Source organism: Macadamia integrifolia, chromosome 9 (genome assembly GCF_013358625.1).
Source record: "Macadamia integrifolia cultivar HAES 741 chromosome 9, SCU_Mint_v3, whole genome shotgun sequence".
NCBI lineage: Eukaryota > Viridiplantae > Streptophyta > Magnoliopsida > Proteales > Proteaceae > Macadamia > Macadamia integrifolia.
In genome coordinates, this window is record NC_056565.1 from 38,587,208 (window position 1) to 38,604,393 (window position 17,186).

The 17,186-nt window shown below is 41.4% G+C and overlaps 1 protein-coding gene across 1 annotated transcript in view; it reads right to left on the reverse strand.

The window, feature by feature from the left end:
• LOC122090086 (protein PEP-RELATED DEVELOPMENT ARRESTED 1, chloroplastic) overlaps positions 1-17,186 on the reverse strand; it is a 39,163-nt gene that overhangs the window by 18,595 nt on the left and 3,382 nt on the right. The window contains exon 2 of the mRNA XM_042659924.1: positions 13,655-13,810. Coding sequence (XP_042515858.1) covers positions 13,655-13,810 — 156 coding nt within the window. The remainder of the gene's footprint in view (positions 1-13,654; positions 13,811-17,186) is intronic.

Sequence of the window (17,186 nt, forward strand, 5' to 3'; positions counted from 1 at the left end):
TTATCCTTGTGGTGATATGTACTGATCACTTTTTCGTTTGAGGTCTCTATTCTACAGCTATCCCCAAAATCGTTTTCTCAGGGTTTTACCCTTTATCAATTTTTGGGTTTTCTAACTTTTTCTAGTTATTTTGGTGCTTTCTCTATCTCTAGCTAGTGTCTTTTTTATTTGCACAACCCCCTTGAGCAGTAATCATGTCTATCATCTCATCTACTTCTACTGGAGGAGACACCATGGCTCTTCCTACCTTTCCTCCTTGTGCTATCAAGCTTGACGGCACAAAATACCTTATGTGGCCACGCTCGGTTTGCATCTCCATCAAGTCTCGTGGCTATTACGGGTACCTCACTAGAACCACGAAGTGTCCAACCACCGGTACTGAGATTGACAAGTGGGAGTGTGCCAACTCTCTGGTTATGGCCTTCCTTGTCAACTCCAAATTGCCACAGCTTTCGCGTGGCTATCTCCTCCTTGACTCCGCTGCGAAGATCTAGAAGTCTGTCCAAGATATCTATTCCTAGGTAGAGAATGATGCTCAGGTCTTTGAGCTTCGCCAGAAGGTTCGTGATTTGAGGCAGAGAGGGCTCACTCTATCACAATACTACTATGAGTTGTGGTCACTATGGACTGAGTTGGATTTTTATGAGTATACTCCTTCCACCGCTAAAGATGACACCAAGTTTCAGAAGCGAGAGGACAAAATCAGGGTCTATGATTTTTTGGCAGGTTTAAATGTGGAGTTTGATCAATTGTGGTCCCAGGCTTTGAGTCATGACCCCTTTCCTACCTTGGATCAAGCCTATGTTGTGATCCAACTTGAGGACAGTCAATGTACCACTATGCTTCCACAGTAAGCTGCCACTCCAACTGAGAGATCTGCATTTGTTTTTGGCACGCAGTCCCTTAATGCAGCCCCACAATCTGGTGGCTCCTCTACCAGGACTCCAGTGAAGTGCGATTATTGTGGGAATGAGCGTAACACCAAGGAGCACTGCTGAAAGCTTCATGGTCGTCCTTCTGATACATCTGGAAAAGGGCGAGGGAAGGGTCGTGCCGGTACTTTTGGGCAGGCCAACCATACTGAGAGCCCTAATCTAACTCTGCTCTGAGCTCCTCAGTAGCCTCGCTATCATTTGACGAGCTTATTGCCCTTCGGCGCCTCTTAACACATCCAGACCCTCCTACACCTACCACTGCGAGCTCTGCTCATTCCACCCCTTCTGACTCAGGTATCTCTTTTGGTGGCCATACTATGTCAGTCCCTTCTACCTCTTGGATTATAGACTCTGGGGCTTCTGATCATATGACAGGCCGTTTGTCTCTTTTTTCACAATACATTACTTGTCCTGGTAATGGTAAGGTCAAATTGGCTAATGGGACTTATTCCACTATTCTTGGGAACGGCTCTGTTGGCTGTACCCCCTCTTTATCCCTTTCTACTGTATTGCATGTTCCTTCTTTTGAATCTTTTCCCACTAACCTTTTGTCCATTAGTAGTCTTACTTCCAATCTTAATTGGAAAGTCACATTTTTCCCATCACATTGTGTTTTTCAGAATCTGGTGACAGGGGCAACGATTGGCTCTGCTAGGGTACGTAGTGGTCTGTATCTGCTTGACGATGACTCAGCGTTGGTCTCTAGTCAGGCTCTTCAAACATCTTCTACATCACCTCCCATCTCTGAGTCACTACAGTGGCATCGTCGGTTGGGACATCCCCCTTTGGGAACTTTAGCTAGAGTTTTTCCTTCCTTTAAAAATTGTAATTCGAGTTAATTTTTTTGTGAGGCATGTGTTTTGGCCAAACAAACTCGAAATCACTTATTCTATTTCTATAAATAAAAGTGTCACTCCTTTTTCATTGATACATTCTGATATTTGGGGTCCATCCCGCTATGTGTCTATCCATGGTTATCGGTGGTTTGTCTCTTTTATAGATTGTCATTCTCCGACTACTTAGGTTTATATGATGTGAACCAAAGGCGAGACCTTTTATTGCTTTCAGCAGTTTCATCGCATGGTTCAGACTCAGTTCGGTGCTACCATTAAAATCCTTCGAAGCGACAATGGCCAGGAATACTTTGAAGGGTCTTTTCAAGCTTACCCTTCCAATCATGGGATGATTCTTCAAACTAGTTGTGTGGATACTCCAACTCAGAATGGGGTTGTTGAGCGGAAGAATCACCACCTTTGTGAGGTAGCATGCTCTTATGTTTTAGATGCATGTTCCTTCCTAATACTGGAGCGATGCAATTCTCATTACTGCCTTTCTTATCAACCGAATGCCTTCTCGGGTCCATGCCTTCCACTCCCCTCTAAATCTTCTCCAAGGTTCCGCTGCTTTTCCTGTTCCTCTTAAGGTATTCGGTAGTGTTTTCTATGCTCGCGATCATCATCCTCATGGAAAGTTTGATCCTCATGATCTCCGATGCATTTTTCTAGGGTATGCTCCTACTCAGAAAGGCTATCGGTGTTTTCATCCTCCTACTCGGTGTTGGTTTGTGACTATGGATGTTGTCTTTCACGAATCTGTGTCATACCACACTGCGACACTTCTTCAGGGGGAGTCTCCTTCCATTGTGGAAGATGTGCCACCGTCTTTTGAAATTTCTATCCCTGCTAGTATCCCGTTTCAGGGGAGAGTGATACTCGTACTTCTCCTAATGAGCCTCGGCCAAAGATACGTGTGTATAATCGCAGAGAGCAGACTCAGACCACTACACATCCAGCATCTACCCTACCATGCCAGTCATCTCCTCTCAAGCCTCATCTTGTCCCCTTGGACCCTAGTAATTCTCCTTCTTCTGTTGATCAGACTCTTGAGTTGCCTATTGTTGTTCGTAAAGGCATTATGTCACACCCCGTTCACACATAACCGGGCCATTGACTGGGTTAACACCGGTTAATCCAAACCTGCCAGGATCATCTGATACAGTATTCCACCACAGCATACACACAACAAAGAAAGAGCTCATCAATTCAGTGAAAGACTTGGTTTACCTGTGAATATTCCCATAATACTTGATACCCAAATTGTGATACAATAGTTAAATACATGTGGGTCCGAAGGCATGATATTTACACAATAAGAGTACAATTCACATATCAAGTACATAAAAGAAATCATCAAAAATCAGAGTATATAGCTCGGCTAGGTATCAAAGCTTAGAGCTCAGCTCGGTATCAAAGGTTGAGCCCAGCTCGGCATCACAAGGTAGAGCTCAGCTCGGCATCAAAAGTGGAGCTCAGCTCGGCATCAGAACTGCGGTCCCGCAACACAACTCTCGCACGAGCAATCAGTGCCGTGCTCTAACTCCTCAGGGGCCCACCAGTCCTCTTCAAGGAACTCAACTGTGGGACCCCCCCGTGCTCTTCAGATGTATGACCTACAAAATCATCTAAAAGAGGTGCACACGTGGGATGAACTCACTAGCTCAGTAAGTGGAAAGACGGACCACACAACAGTCCACACAACAAATCACAACCATATGCACTATATGCTATGCAATACATTTTAAATCACATCCACCTAAGCAACATTACTAAGTCTTTGGTTTAGTGCTACAACAACCACAGTGCGCGTATGCTCCGGGTACGAGCCACGAACTCCATCCCGCGATACGCCCATAGGGCCGTCGGAGAAGGCCCACCGTGAGTACTCGATAAAATAAAAACATGTCGACCACCGGCTCTCAACATAAAGTAAATAACTGAAAATTAAAGGTGCTGACTCCAGCAATTTAAAAGCAGTACGATTGGCCCTCTTGAATATACCACCGGGGTTGCCGACTGTCCTAATGATCAACCGGGAGTAATGTCTAACCGCCACAGTGACCCGACAACCACGACCACTGCTTCCCCCCAAATGGTAACCCAACACCTTAACCCCTGTTAGGAAGGGTCGTAGCACGGGAAGGTGATTATCCTAAACCGTATGCTCCTATATAACAATAGGACGATTGCATAGTGCCACCGCGTCCCATACCACGGGCAACCAATGCACTCGTTTCCAAGCCGACTATGGCATCTAGTCTATTAATGCATCATGCACAATGATGTCAACATTCATCACATAAGCATATCATCACTTGGTATTTAGAAAGTAAACACAACACCCATGCATAACAATGTGAGGATGACTAATCTACATAGCATTTTCATGATGGCATGGCTAGACTAGATGCAATTAAATGAATGCCAAACAATGCCTTGAAACAAGGCCAAACGTCCTCTCCCCACTTACTTGTAGTGTACAAGGACTCACGCTCGGTACGGGTGAGATCCGGTGCGAGAAGCGTGGGATTTGGTGAACCTATCATGAGTGAGCAGGGTTCGTATTTCACCATTTTGGAATCAAGATTAACACGATCCGATGACAATATCATGTATAGAATCCTAAACTAAGGTCGCACGTCCGTTTCGGGTCCAATAGGACGTAAAAATCACGTTCGGAGCCTCTCGGGTGGGTCAGACAGCCCACCTGTCTGACCCACCGGTCAGACCCACTGGTCCTGACCGGCGGGTAGGTCGGCCCACCGGTCTGACCCTCCGGTTGGGCCCGAGGGTCCTGCTAAGACTGGCGGGCTGGGTGGCCCGCCGGTTGGGCCCGAGGGCCCTGCCTTCTCAGGCAGGTGTCCATAGGCAGGCCAGATGGCCCACCGATCTGGCCCACCGGTCTTGGCGGGAAACTGTTGTTTCTTCCCAACTTCCCCCAACCTTTGGGGATCCAAATGGGGCTTTTCCAAACCCATTCTTCACACATTCAAGGTCTCATAAGATGGTTCTAACCTAGATCTAGGTTAGATTTGAGGAATGGGAAGCCACCATACCTTCTTTGCTCAAGAACTCCTTCAAAACCCCAAAATCAATTCAAATCAACAATGCTTCTCCAACCTTGTAAATACTTCTTCAAATCCTTCAAAATCAACACATAGATCATCTATTAAACCTTAGATTCATCATTTCAAGGGGGATTGACAAGATCTCAAGAAACCCTACCCAAATCAAGGGTTTTACTTAAGTATGGTGAAAGTTTAAGGAACCCAGCCTTTGCTCACCTCTAAACGTAGATCTAGTGTTGGAGATCACTCTTCCAATGTCAAAATGGGAAGATCAAGCCTCGGCACCGCTGAAATCCATCTCTTCTTCCTCTTCCTTCTCTTCTCCTCTTCTTTCCTTTCTTTTCTCTCTCCTCTTTACTCTTCTCACCAACGTCCGAGTGTCATAAATGAGAAAAGAAAAAGAAAACATAAATGCTATATATACTTCTTAAAATAACTAAGTATTCACATGGGTGGGTCACTCAGGTGGGTGGATGTGCCCACCTGTCCGCCCACCTGAGGGCCAAAACTTGGCCAACAAGTGGATTTTGACAGAATTCAGCCCTCGGCACAATCTCACTCTTGGCATACGATGTAATATACGTATGCGCCTTAATATACGGCTACATACCTGCTTTATCCGTACATGGCCTTATGATAGGTGCATGTACAGGGCTTGGGTACCCCCGTCTCTTCTAGCACTTGCTCGGACTTGTCGGGCCAGCCGGTGTTCAAGGTCACCCTTGCCATCATAGTCCATAAGGAACCCGCCTTAACTCTCTCCGGTTCGGGTCCTGCATGGTTAAACCGAGTCAACCGTGAAATCAGACCGGGTTTAAGAAGTAGGGTATTACACATTAGGTCCTATATTTTACATCCTATTGTTAAAACTGTTTCTTATGACTCACTCTCTCCTTTCTACTATAGTTTTGTGTCTTCTCTTTCCTCTATTTCCATTCCTCATACTTGGCAGGAAGCGAGCGCAAACTCACAATGGTAGGCAATTATAGTTGAAGAGATGCAAGCTCTGAAGAAGAATGACACATGGGATCTGGTGTGTCTTCCCTCACAAATGAAGACAGTTGGGTGTAAATGGGTCTTCATAGTAAAACAGAAGGCTGATGGTACAGTGGATCGGTACAAGGCCAGACTTGTTGCCAAAAGCTTCACACAAACTTATGGGATTAACTACCAAAAGACTTTTGCTCCAGTTGCTAAGATGAAAACAATTCGTGTTATCTTGACTTGTGCCACCAACTTAAATTGGGATCTCCAACAGTTAAATGTGAAGAATGCCCTCCTTCATGGGGAACTTGAGGAAGTGTATATGGATATTCCTCCTGAGTTCACTTGCTCCAAAACCCAAGGGAAGGTATGCAAGCTAAAGCATACTCTGTATGGGCTGAAGCAATCCCCTCGTGCTTGGTTCGGACGTTTCCATAAGGCTATGGTTGCTACAAGTTACTCTCAAAGCAATGCTGACCACACTCTGTTTATCAAGAGATCTGGTGGGAAGATTGCTATCTAAATAGTCTATGTAGATGATATTGTTGTTACTGGTGATGATCTGACAAAAATCTCTCGCCTAAAGAGATACTTGAGTAAGAAATTCAAGATCAATGACCTAGGACAACTTCGTTACTTCCTCGGCATTGAAGTTGCCAGGTCTTCTCGTGAGATCTACTTGTGTTAGCGGAAGTATGTGCTTGATCTTCTCTCTGAGACAGGCATGTTAGGGTGTAAGCCGGCAAACACTCCTATTGAAACTAATGGTCACCTGAGTAGCAAGTAAGGTGATCCGGTAGATAAGAGAAGATATCAAAGATTAGTGGGACGGTTGATCTATCTCTCTCATACACGCCCTGACATAGCATTTGCCGTCAGCCTGGTTAGTCAATACATGTATGATCCCTACTTGACTCATATGGAAGCTGTGTTGCGTATTCTCCGGTACTTAAAATCTTCCCCAGGACGTGACATCCTTTTTTCTCCTCATAATCACCTTAGGGTAGAGACCTTCACAAATGCAGATTGGGTAGGTTCCCCTGATGACCGTAGGTCTACTACTAGTTATTGCACCTTTGTTGGTGGTACCTTGTTACATAGCGTAGCAAGAAGCAAGCCGTGGTTGCCCATTCAAGTGCTGAAGCAAAGTTCCGTGCTATGGCACATGACATTTGTGAGCTCCTATGGCTTCATGGTCTTCTCACTGATTTGGCTATTCCTACTACCCTTCCTATAAAGCTCTTTTGTGACAACAAATCTGCAATTAGCATTGCTCACAATCCTGTCCAGCATGATCGAACCAAGCATGTGGAGATCGATCGACACTTCATCAAAGAAAATCTGGATATGGGCCTTATCACTGTGCCTTTTGTTCCCAGTAATGAACAACTGGCTAATGTATTTACTAAAGGTCTTAGTAGTAAAATGTTTCATCCTATTATCTGCAAGTTGGGCATATGTGATATCTATGCACCAACTTGAGGGGAGTGTTGTAATAATGAGTTTTATAGATTTTAAGGAAAGTGTCAGTTACCAAACGAACCCTAAGGGGTTTAATGGTCATTGTAATTCTCTAGAACCTTCTCTCCATTGTTATAAATAAAGAGGGTTGGTGTCATATTAGACACAAGTCATTACCCCATTCAACACTTTACATATTGTTCATATTGATATTTGGGACCCCCTGTCATATTAGACACAAGTCATTACCCCATTTAACACTTTACATATTGTGCATATTGATATTTGGGACCCCCTCCTACTACCTCTTTATTTGACTATTGCTACTTTGTTTCATTTGTTGATGATTGTTCCCATGCTACTTGGACTTTGTAGTTAAAACATGAGTGATGTACATTCAAAAAATTTTGTAAATGATTTGCACTCAGTTTGAAAATAAAATTATAATTATTCGTTATGATAAAGAGGGGAAGTACATGTATGGTGGTCTCCAAAACTTTTTTATTAATAATGGCATCATCCATCAGCTAGCTTGTGTTAACACAACACAATAGAATGGGTTAGCTAAGAAAAAATATCACCATTTGATGGAAGCTCACTAGGAGTCTTTCATTTGGCATACATGTTCCTAAGACTTTTTGGTCTGAGGCGTTTTTTATTGCTGCATTCTTAATGAACTGAATGCCTACAAAACTTTTTGGCTCCAAAACTCTTTTGGAAAACTAGTCTCCTCATGTTTCTGCTTTCTTTCTTCACCCAAGGTGTTTGGGTGTGCTTGTTATGTTCATGTTAATTAATCCTCTCGGACTAAACTTGACCCCAAGGCTCTCAAATATCACTTTCTTAGGTATTCCTCCTCTACAAAATGCTACAAATGCTACCATCCTTCTTCCTGAAGGCAACTTCCATCCAAAGATGTCACCTTCCTTGAATTTTTGCATTTCTTTGCTTCTCATAAGCATCCTCTTCAAGGGGAGAATAATGGGAGTGAAAAGGCTGATGATGTCATTCTCTTTCTGCCCTTTGCATATTCCTCATTCTATATTTGACATTGAGAAACACCAAGAGATGAATGTTGTTGATATTGGTGATCATTCAGGTGGTGGTTCTAGTATATGCAAACGAGTTACTTGTGTACAAAAGAAGGGGAAAGAAGACCTTACAAGAGTCCTATTTGGATCCACATCCTAAGATCCACCTTTTTTAGTCAAGTAACATTCTTCTTTTTTCCTTCTGAGTTAGACCTTGCTATTAGAAAGCAAAAAAAATAGAGTTAGCACTAATCATATAGCCTAGTTTGTTTCCTATGATGCCCTCTCTCCTACAGATATTGTTTTTACTATTGCCTTTTCATCTGCTTCCACTCCCAAGAACGTCATTAAGGCCATGTTTAACGCAAAGTGGAAGCAAGCCATATCCGAGAAAATGATGGCATTTGAGAAGAACTATACATGGAACCTGGTGGGCAATCCCAGGAGGAGAGTTGCGGTTGGATGCATGTGGGTTTACACAATCAAGTACAGGTAGATGGTGTTGTTGAAAGGTACAAGGTGAGGTTGGTGGCCAAAGGTACAGTCAGGTGTATAAGATTGACTATCAGGAGACATTTCCTCCTGTGTCTAAGCATAACTCTATAAGGTTTCTCTTATCATTGGCAGCAAGATTGGTCATTGTATCAATTAGATGTAAAGGTCTTCCTAAATGGTGACTTACGGAGGTGTATATGCAAACTCCACCTGACCTCAAGTTCCCTTCAATTGAAGGGAATGTGTCTCCTCAAAAAGGCACTTTATGGTCTCAAACAATCCCCAACAGTGTGGTTTGAGAGGTTCAAGCAGATTATCTGAAGAAGGGTATTCCCATAGTCAAGCTGACCACACCTTATTTACCTAGCAAGGTAACAGCACCATTACAGCCCTAATGTCTATGTTGATGACATTGTTGTGACTAGAGATGATACGATTAAGATAGATAGGTTGAAGAACTACTTGGCCCAACAATTTGAAATCAAAGATCTAGGACCCTTGACATATTTCTTGGGAATTGAAGTATCAAGGTCCAAGAAGGGAATGAACATATGACAAAGAAAGTTTGTGTTGGACCTATTGAAAGAAACAGGGATGTTGTGTTGCAAACCTGCAAATTCTCCTATTGAGCAGAATCACAAACTAGGAGAATATTGCGGGCATTCTCTTGTTGATGCAAGTAAATACTAAAGGCTAGTGGGGAAGCTTATCTATATGTCTTTAACTCACCTAGACATCACTTTATGCAGTGGGAGTGGTAAGCCAGTATATATATATGCCCCTAAGTTCTCAGATACTTGAAGTCCACCCCAGGGAAAGGACTATTGCATGCCAGGCACAACCATCTGAGGATCAAAGGCTACACTGATGTTGATTGTGCTGGTTTAGTTTCTGACAGACGATCTACATCCAGGTATTGCACATTTGTGGGTGGAAACTTAGTTATATGGAGTAAAAAGCAGCCGGTTGTAGCTCGATCAAGTGCAGAGGCAGAATTTAGAGCTATGGCTCATGGAATATATGAAATCCTATAGTTGAGAAGGCTAGTCTAAGAGTTGAGGTTTGATACTGAGGCAACCAAGCGTCTCTATTGTGATAACAAGGCTGCAATGTATAGCCCACAATCCTATGTAACATGACTGGACGAAGCACATAGAGGTGAGCAAACACTTCATCAAAGAGAAGATTGATGACTACATGTGAGGACTGGTAATCAGTCGGAAGATTTCTTCAGAAAGGGGTTCATCCATCATCAGTTCAATACCATGTTGTGTATGCTGAGAATGTATGACAATTATTCTCTAACTTGAGGGGGAGTGTTAGGATTTACGTAATAAGGGTACTTCAGGAATTAGTTTATTTACATGTTGTCTATATTGTATTTTGTTCTTTTTTACCTTTTTCCTCCCTAGGGAGGTGTATGTAATTCCTTATATTATCTTAGCGCAGCAATATAGATGTGGGAGAGATCATTCTCTAATACACAACATTCTACCATCATTTCTCTTGTTCTTCTCTTCTCCTTCTTCTCCTTCAACCTTCTACTCTCATCTCCCCTCTTCATCTCTTGCTCTCTTGTTCTCTCAAAATCCCTACATTCTAACTTGCTCAACACCCAACCTTTAGTCAGCTACAACTGACAAGGGCAACTACCACAGTTTACCTAGCATATAACCAGGAGAGGGCTACAACAGCGAAAAATGGCAAGTTCAACAACAGAGAAGCTACAACTAACGTGTCTAGGACCCACTAAACACTCCAACCAAAATCAAGTCAATGGACTTATAAAATTCCCTACAATTTGCATAGATTAGTCTAGGTATTTTACCAAACACCACCTAGCTAGCATAAATGGATATAAGAACCAAAGTCAAACTAGAAATGCTTACAACCTTGCCTGGATTTGTTCTTAGTACCCCAGAGAGGACCTTGTGTCATTAAACTTGTCTTTCGTGCTCATTGGAATCCTCAACTAACCCAACACGGTGGAGAACTTGAATCTTCAAGTGTGTGCAAGCAAGTGGGGACCCCTTCCTCATCCCACTCTCTTTTCTTTCTTCTTTTTCTTACAAAGAATCCTCAATGAAGCTTCATCAATGCCAACTACCCTTCAATGGCCTTCAATAGTAGTCAATAAAGCTCAAGAGTGGTGGTTGGAAGGGAACAAATGCTCCACTCTCCCTAATATAATTTTTATTTGATATTTCTAGGCTTGACCACTCCAAAACCACCCACAAACCTTTTAATCATGTTTTAGGGGTAAAACGGGGAATACTGAAAAAGCGGGAAAATAAAATTAGCAATATATACCCTCTAGAAGACAGACCGTTGGATTAGGACCAAGGGGGATGGCTCAAATCGTCTCAAATGGAATCTTGGACATATAGTGAAATTTCGGCCCTTCACTGCTCGGCGGCAAGGTCCATGGTTGTCCGATAATACTTCAAAAAGGTGGTTGAAAGATCCATCTGAAAACAAACCTCGAGGTTAAGGAGAACCAGCCAAAAGGAATCTTCATTGTCCGTACGGCGAAGCACATACTACCGGATCAGAAGGCCAATATAATGCATCATAGAGCATCAACATGAATGCACGCAACCAATCAGAGAATGACCTTGAACCTCCTGACGCACTTTAAAGCAGGTCGCCAGATTTGAATCTCGACGCTTGATACTAATCTGAGAGCTGTGGTAATTCTGGAACCAACATTCAATGCACGGGGGCTCCCATACTGCGGTATGCTTGCTCCCCATAGGCATATGCATGCCAACCCTGTTGGCTGTCATGCAGGCATGCTTCTACTTTGTGGCTGCCACATAGCACATTGCCACTCATCGAACTGCCACGTCACCACCCATGCTGATGTCATCAGATGGGATCCACAACACTAAGAATATAGTGCAACTATTCATTGAGACATTTCATCGAAAACCTTGCCCTTTTGGAGTGATTGTACAGAAACGATCATAAGTTCATAACTCTCATCTGGAGTTGGATCGACGCAATTTCAGTTGCATTTGAAAGACAACTCAATCTCTACAACTCTCCAAAACCACCCCTCTACCAATTCTACCAACTGGCTTGCCCAAAATGCATTCAAACATGATGCATGCTTTAACTGCCACACCTAACACATTTTGCCACTTGTGCAGTATGCATAGCTCCAAGCCTCCAACTGACAGTGCTGACAACAATGACAACTCATTAACTAACAGTTGCCTTGGCTTGGCTGGACCAGAATGACCCTCTTTGGAGGCCTACACCAAGACGGAACCGGCCCAACCTGATTTTCTGGTCTGCAGGGGGCTAATAGTTTACATAGGATGCAATCTTTTAATTTATTTTATCTCATTTGGGTGGGTGGATTACGTAGGAGTTATTTAGTACTTTCTTCATTTGAGATGATGCCTAGATTGCTTAGTTTCCTTTTTTTAGTTGGTTCCTGTTGTTAAGTTAGAAGTTTTTCTTCTTAATCATGTAACACGCTGATGATTGCCGATTTGAATGAATTGAATAATTATTTTGAGTAGCTACTGTGCTGCGACTGTAGTTTGTGAAGTCGTGACAAGTGACTGACCAGCCACGCATTCTTCTTCTTTCTTCTCTTCTCCTCTCCCTCTCTGCGATTTCTGAACTTCTATCATCAAGTGCTCGCTCCTCCCTTCCCTGTGATCTATCTTTCTCTCTCATTCTTTGTTCTCCCTTCTCTCCTCTTCCCTGTGACACCTCCTTCTTATACTTCTTTCTTAATTTCTTCATCTGTTCGTCATCTTGCCCTTTTATCTTCTTCCTCCTATACTACTACCAGCATAACTTTTTTAGAAAATCTCCCATAATTTGACTGCAACTTCATGGGTTCAAGCTGATAATTGATTGTTTGCTTCCGAATTATGGGGGGATTAAGTACTATGTGAGTATGAGGTCAAAAGCCAACTTGAGTTGGGAGATCTAAATCAAGTTTCAGGTCTGGATTTGTTTTACTGCCAATCCTAGGTTGCAGAAATGGCATCACCCTTATCTTTCAACTTCTGGCATTGTGAGTCATGTGAATGTCTATAACCAAGGGGTTTTAGAGTCAAATTATTCACTCTTAAAACCCTGGTGTGGTTTAACTCTTGTGTAGAGAGCTGATGCCACATTGCCACCACAAGCCAACCTTCTTTTCAATGGTTTCCTGGTCTTTTGAAGGTAAGAGAAGATAGGAACCCTTTATGCTCTTAACTCATTATCTCTGATTTCCTATATTAACCCCCCCACCTCTTACGTTTTTTTAATAGTATAAGTCTTATTTACTTATTCTTCCAAGAATACACCTCCCTAATCTTATGGGTTATTCAATTCACTCGACTTCCATTAATTACAAATCAACCGCTCTCTTAAGCTTCAATCTATTTACAGAATTGCTGCCCTGTTTGTAAAGATTTATTTATTTATTGTTTTGCCATTTAACTTTGGACTTTAGTGTTTCTTAGTTTGGGTGGGCCCACAGCAATCCAATAAGGGTTATTCTGACCCGGATTGCACCACTTACTATATAAGTACCTGTAAATAGACAACTTCAATTCAGCAATTAAAAAAATGTATAACAACCTAAAATTGTCTGGCTTGCTATTATTATTAAAAGATTCAATTAACCAGAAACAGGTTGGTCCAATCTGCTAAGCATCAGGGGTCAACATTAACTGCCATCAGCTTGCAATGCAACATAAACACAAAAATGAAACAAACAAGATTCAAGGATAATCCCAGTTAGCAATTAAGAGAACACAAAAATAATTCAAGATAAGAACATAATTGATACTCTCAAAAGTACAGGTATCAAAACAAGCAATCAAAATTAGTACTTGAGAGTCGTCGTCCTTTTCAGCAAGTTGGATCATGTAATCAAGTGCCATCATAAACCCAGACTCCATCTCATCGACTCTCTTTCCAATTACTCCTTGTGCAACTAACTCCACTGCAGCCTCCTCTGATGCTTCATCCATGCTCATATCCTCCAACTGCACACATTTATACCACACAATTACATCATTTAAACACTGGGTTACATTTATCTATGACCAATAGCATATGGCACTTGATAAGGATATTGAACCCTTGAACAAAAACACTAGCAATACAAAATGGATAATACGAAACTTTCTTAGGAATAAGCTTTCTGAAGCAAAGGTTGGGCACTACCTGAACACAAATATAACTTGAAAAGATACTAATTCACATGAACAGATCAAGCACACAAAAAATGAAATGAACATACATTGACAACTTTGATAATCCATCAAACATATAAAGCTGGAAATTTTTGGACTTTGAAACTTGTGATAAAAAATAAATAAATAAAAAAATAAAAAACTGTGGAAGTTGTTACCACTGCTATCTATACACATAATAACTCAGGGTACTCATCAAGACTTGATAATGGACACTTGGAGAACATTTAAAAAATAACGACAACTCCGACAGATCTTGTACTCAAGGTAATCAAGGTTAAACAATCATTAAATGGGGTTCTAAATCAACTAAGGATTAGAGATCAAAATTCCCAGTAAAATCCCAGAACCACAGACTCAAGAGAATTTCAGAATTAAGGAGAAAATTAAGAGCAATCCATCAACAGGTCAGATGCAAGTAATACTCTGGTCAAAGCTGGCTTTCAACAGGTTTCACAGCTCTTCAAGCTTAGAATGAAATCTGATGGATGGATTAAAAATTCTGAAACAGTCACACTAGAATTAAACAATTAAGATTTCAACAGAATCTGAGATTTTTAATAGCAGCAGATCAGAGAACCTAATCTCGCCCAAATCCTGGTCAAAGGCTAATTTTATATAGGAGAATAAAATCCCAGAATCTCAGATGAATCCAAGGGTTGCCTTCTGAGATCAAGAAGTTTCCTATCACTGAAAAGAATCTCAGAAACAGAGCAACAGGAACAGATTTCGATTTCAGGGAGCAACAGAAAATAATTGATCAGTTTAAAGGAAAATTTCAACCTGCAACTGAGAGCTTAATATCCCAAATGGAATCAGATTGGAACCACAATATTTGACTAAAGCTGATGTGTTCTAGGGTAGATAAGGTAAGATTAAAGAACACAAAACCATAGGACAGAAACAAAGTGAATAAAAGTTTTAGTGGTTATACACCAGAATAGAGTTGAATCAATAACTGAACATCTAACACCTGGATGGGACTGAAAATTAGATAGAAAAGTGCCTAGAACCTGCAGATCATTATGCCAAAGATCAGTATGATCAAACGGTGGGATCAGTCAAACCTGATGATAAACAGAATTAGTAACTTGAAAAATAAAACATAATTCAGAAACTAAAAAGAAACATGCATAACTCCAAACAGAAGTCAGATAGGCCTCCAGTTTTACTCGAAGGAAGAACTCAGAGTGGAGAATATTTGGTTGAAGTTTGATCTCTATCCAGTGGCTGGACTGGGGGAAACAATATGACAAAGCCACAGTTAGAATAGGGTAAAAAATAGAAAATGTGGGGAGGGGGGGAAACAGAATAAAATGCTACAGAAAAGTGACTAACAAATAGCTATATTAAAGATATAATAAGAAGACACAAAGAGGGATAGAGATTACCTACTGATGACCACGATAGAAACAAAGACGTTACTGGAATTTGACAGGGTTAGAGTGTATGGGTGTCCACAGACCTCCATAACATGGGGTGGGATTTGTTACAAGTTATCTTTGTTAGTTAGACTTTCCTATTGTAATTAATTAGAAATTAGGTTCCTGTTATGATTAGGCTTTAGAGTCCTAACATATTATGTAACTGTTTAAAGTTTAATATAAAGAGACTAGCTGGGCGATAGGTAATCACTTCTCTATCACACGAGCCTTCCTCCCCCAATCTCTTTGTCTCTCTCAGTTCTCTTCTTCACAGGTTCTGGTTTAGCTTTACTTACAGACAGAACAATATGGAAGAAGAAAAAAGAGAAAGAAAGAAGATGAGAAGACAGAAGGGGATATGACCACAGGCTTCACCGTCAATCCCAAACCCAAGGATTCACCACCTTGGTTTCCCACTTACTTCACCACAAGGGCTGTGACTGGTTCACCACAGTACATACACTCACATAGAGGCTCTTTTTATCAAAACATCAAATATGTGGGCCGTGCCCTTTGCTCTTTATATATAATAACCAATGAATTGATTACAAGAATAGAAACTCTCCTTGCTACTTGGCTGCCAAGCAAACACTAAAAAGGAAGATCCATTGTTATTATAGACAAAATAGAAAGAAACAAAATTAGAAATTCTGCCGAGTTGTCTCGGTTTTGGGCCTGACCAAAACGAAACCCAGGGTCGAAACCCGTTTTTGGAACCTCAAAACAAGATCCAACTTGTCTTGGTTTCGGGCCTGAATGAAACCAGGTCCAAAGAAATCTCAATCCTTGAAACCTACTTACTTAATCCCTTATAGGCCTTAAATCCCTAATAGTTGGGTTTATAGAATGGGCCTGCTAGAATAGAAAACTCATAATTGAAAACAAATAAGAACTCCTACTGTAAGCTAAAGCGGAGTTCTTCCTAGACTAGAACTTTTCAAAACAGAATTTAAGAAGGTGCAGAATTACAAGTAGAGTATCCCACCTGTACATTTAAGACATTAAATAATTAATAACAAAGGATAAAGCCTAAAACAGAGCCCCATGATGGACTAAAGTAATGAACCAAATACAGGTTCAAAATCAAAACCGAAAACTGGTTTATCAAGAACAGCAAGCTAGAAAATGAGCTTGTTTCTTCCTCCTATGCTGGTACTTAAAAGAATACTTGTGATCTGCATCAAGAACAGGCAAACACAGCACTCCAAAACCACAAATAGAAGTTAAATATGGTATTCTTACAATAAACTTTGATTTAAAAGGGTCACTGTCTTCCAAATGTTTGTCTGTGCAGGGACTAGAGATAATGTTTATCATTCACTGCCCCTTCACTTTTGAAGTTTGGAGCATCTTATAGCTGAATCAGACATTAATTGAGTGATGCCCAGGCCTATCGATGCTCTTACTTTGGCCCTGGAAGAGTCAGAATAGAGGAAGCAAAGGTAAGAAGCTGTTGATGCTCATGCAGGCAGAAATTACACGGTGTCTTGTGCCTGGAAAGAAGCAATAGCACATTTTGAGAATCATGCTTACCCTGCTATTGAGTAGCCATGAAAGCTAAGAAGAGCTAGTTTATTGGGCTTCTATATGTCAAATACTCACTGATCCATCTGTTTTGCAGATTAGGCAACATTGGAAGTCCTTTTTTGTGTAACTTGCCAGTATCTTTCATTTAGTATAGAATAAACTCCAACGGCATATCAAAAAAGATGAGGGGTGGGGTTTTTTTTTTTTTTTTTTTT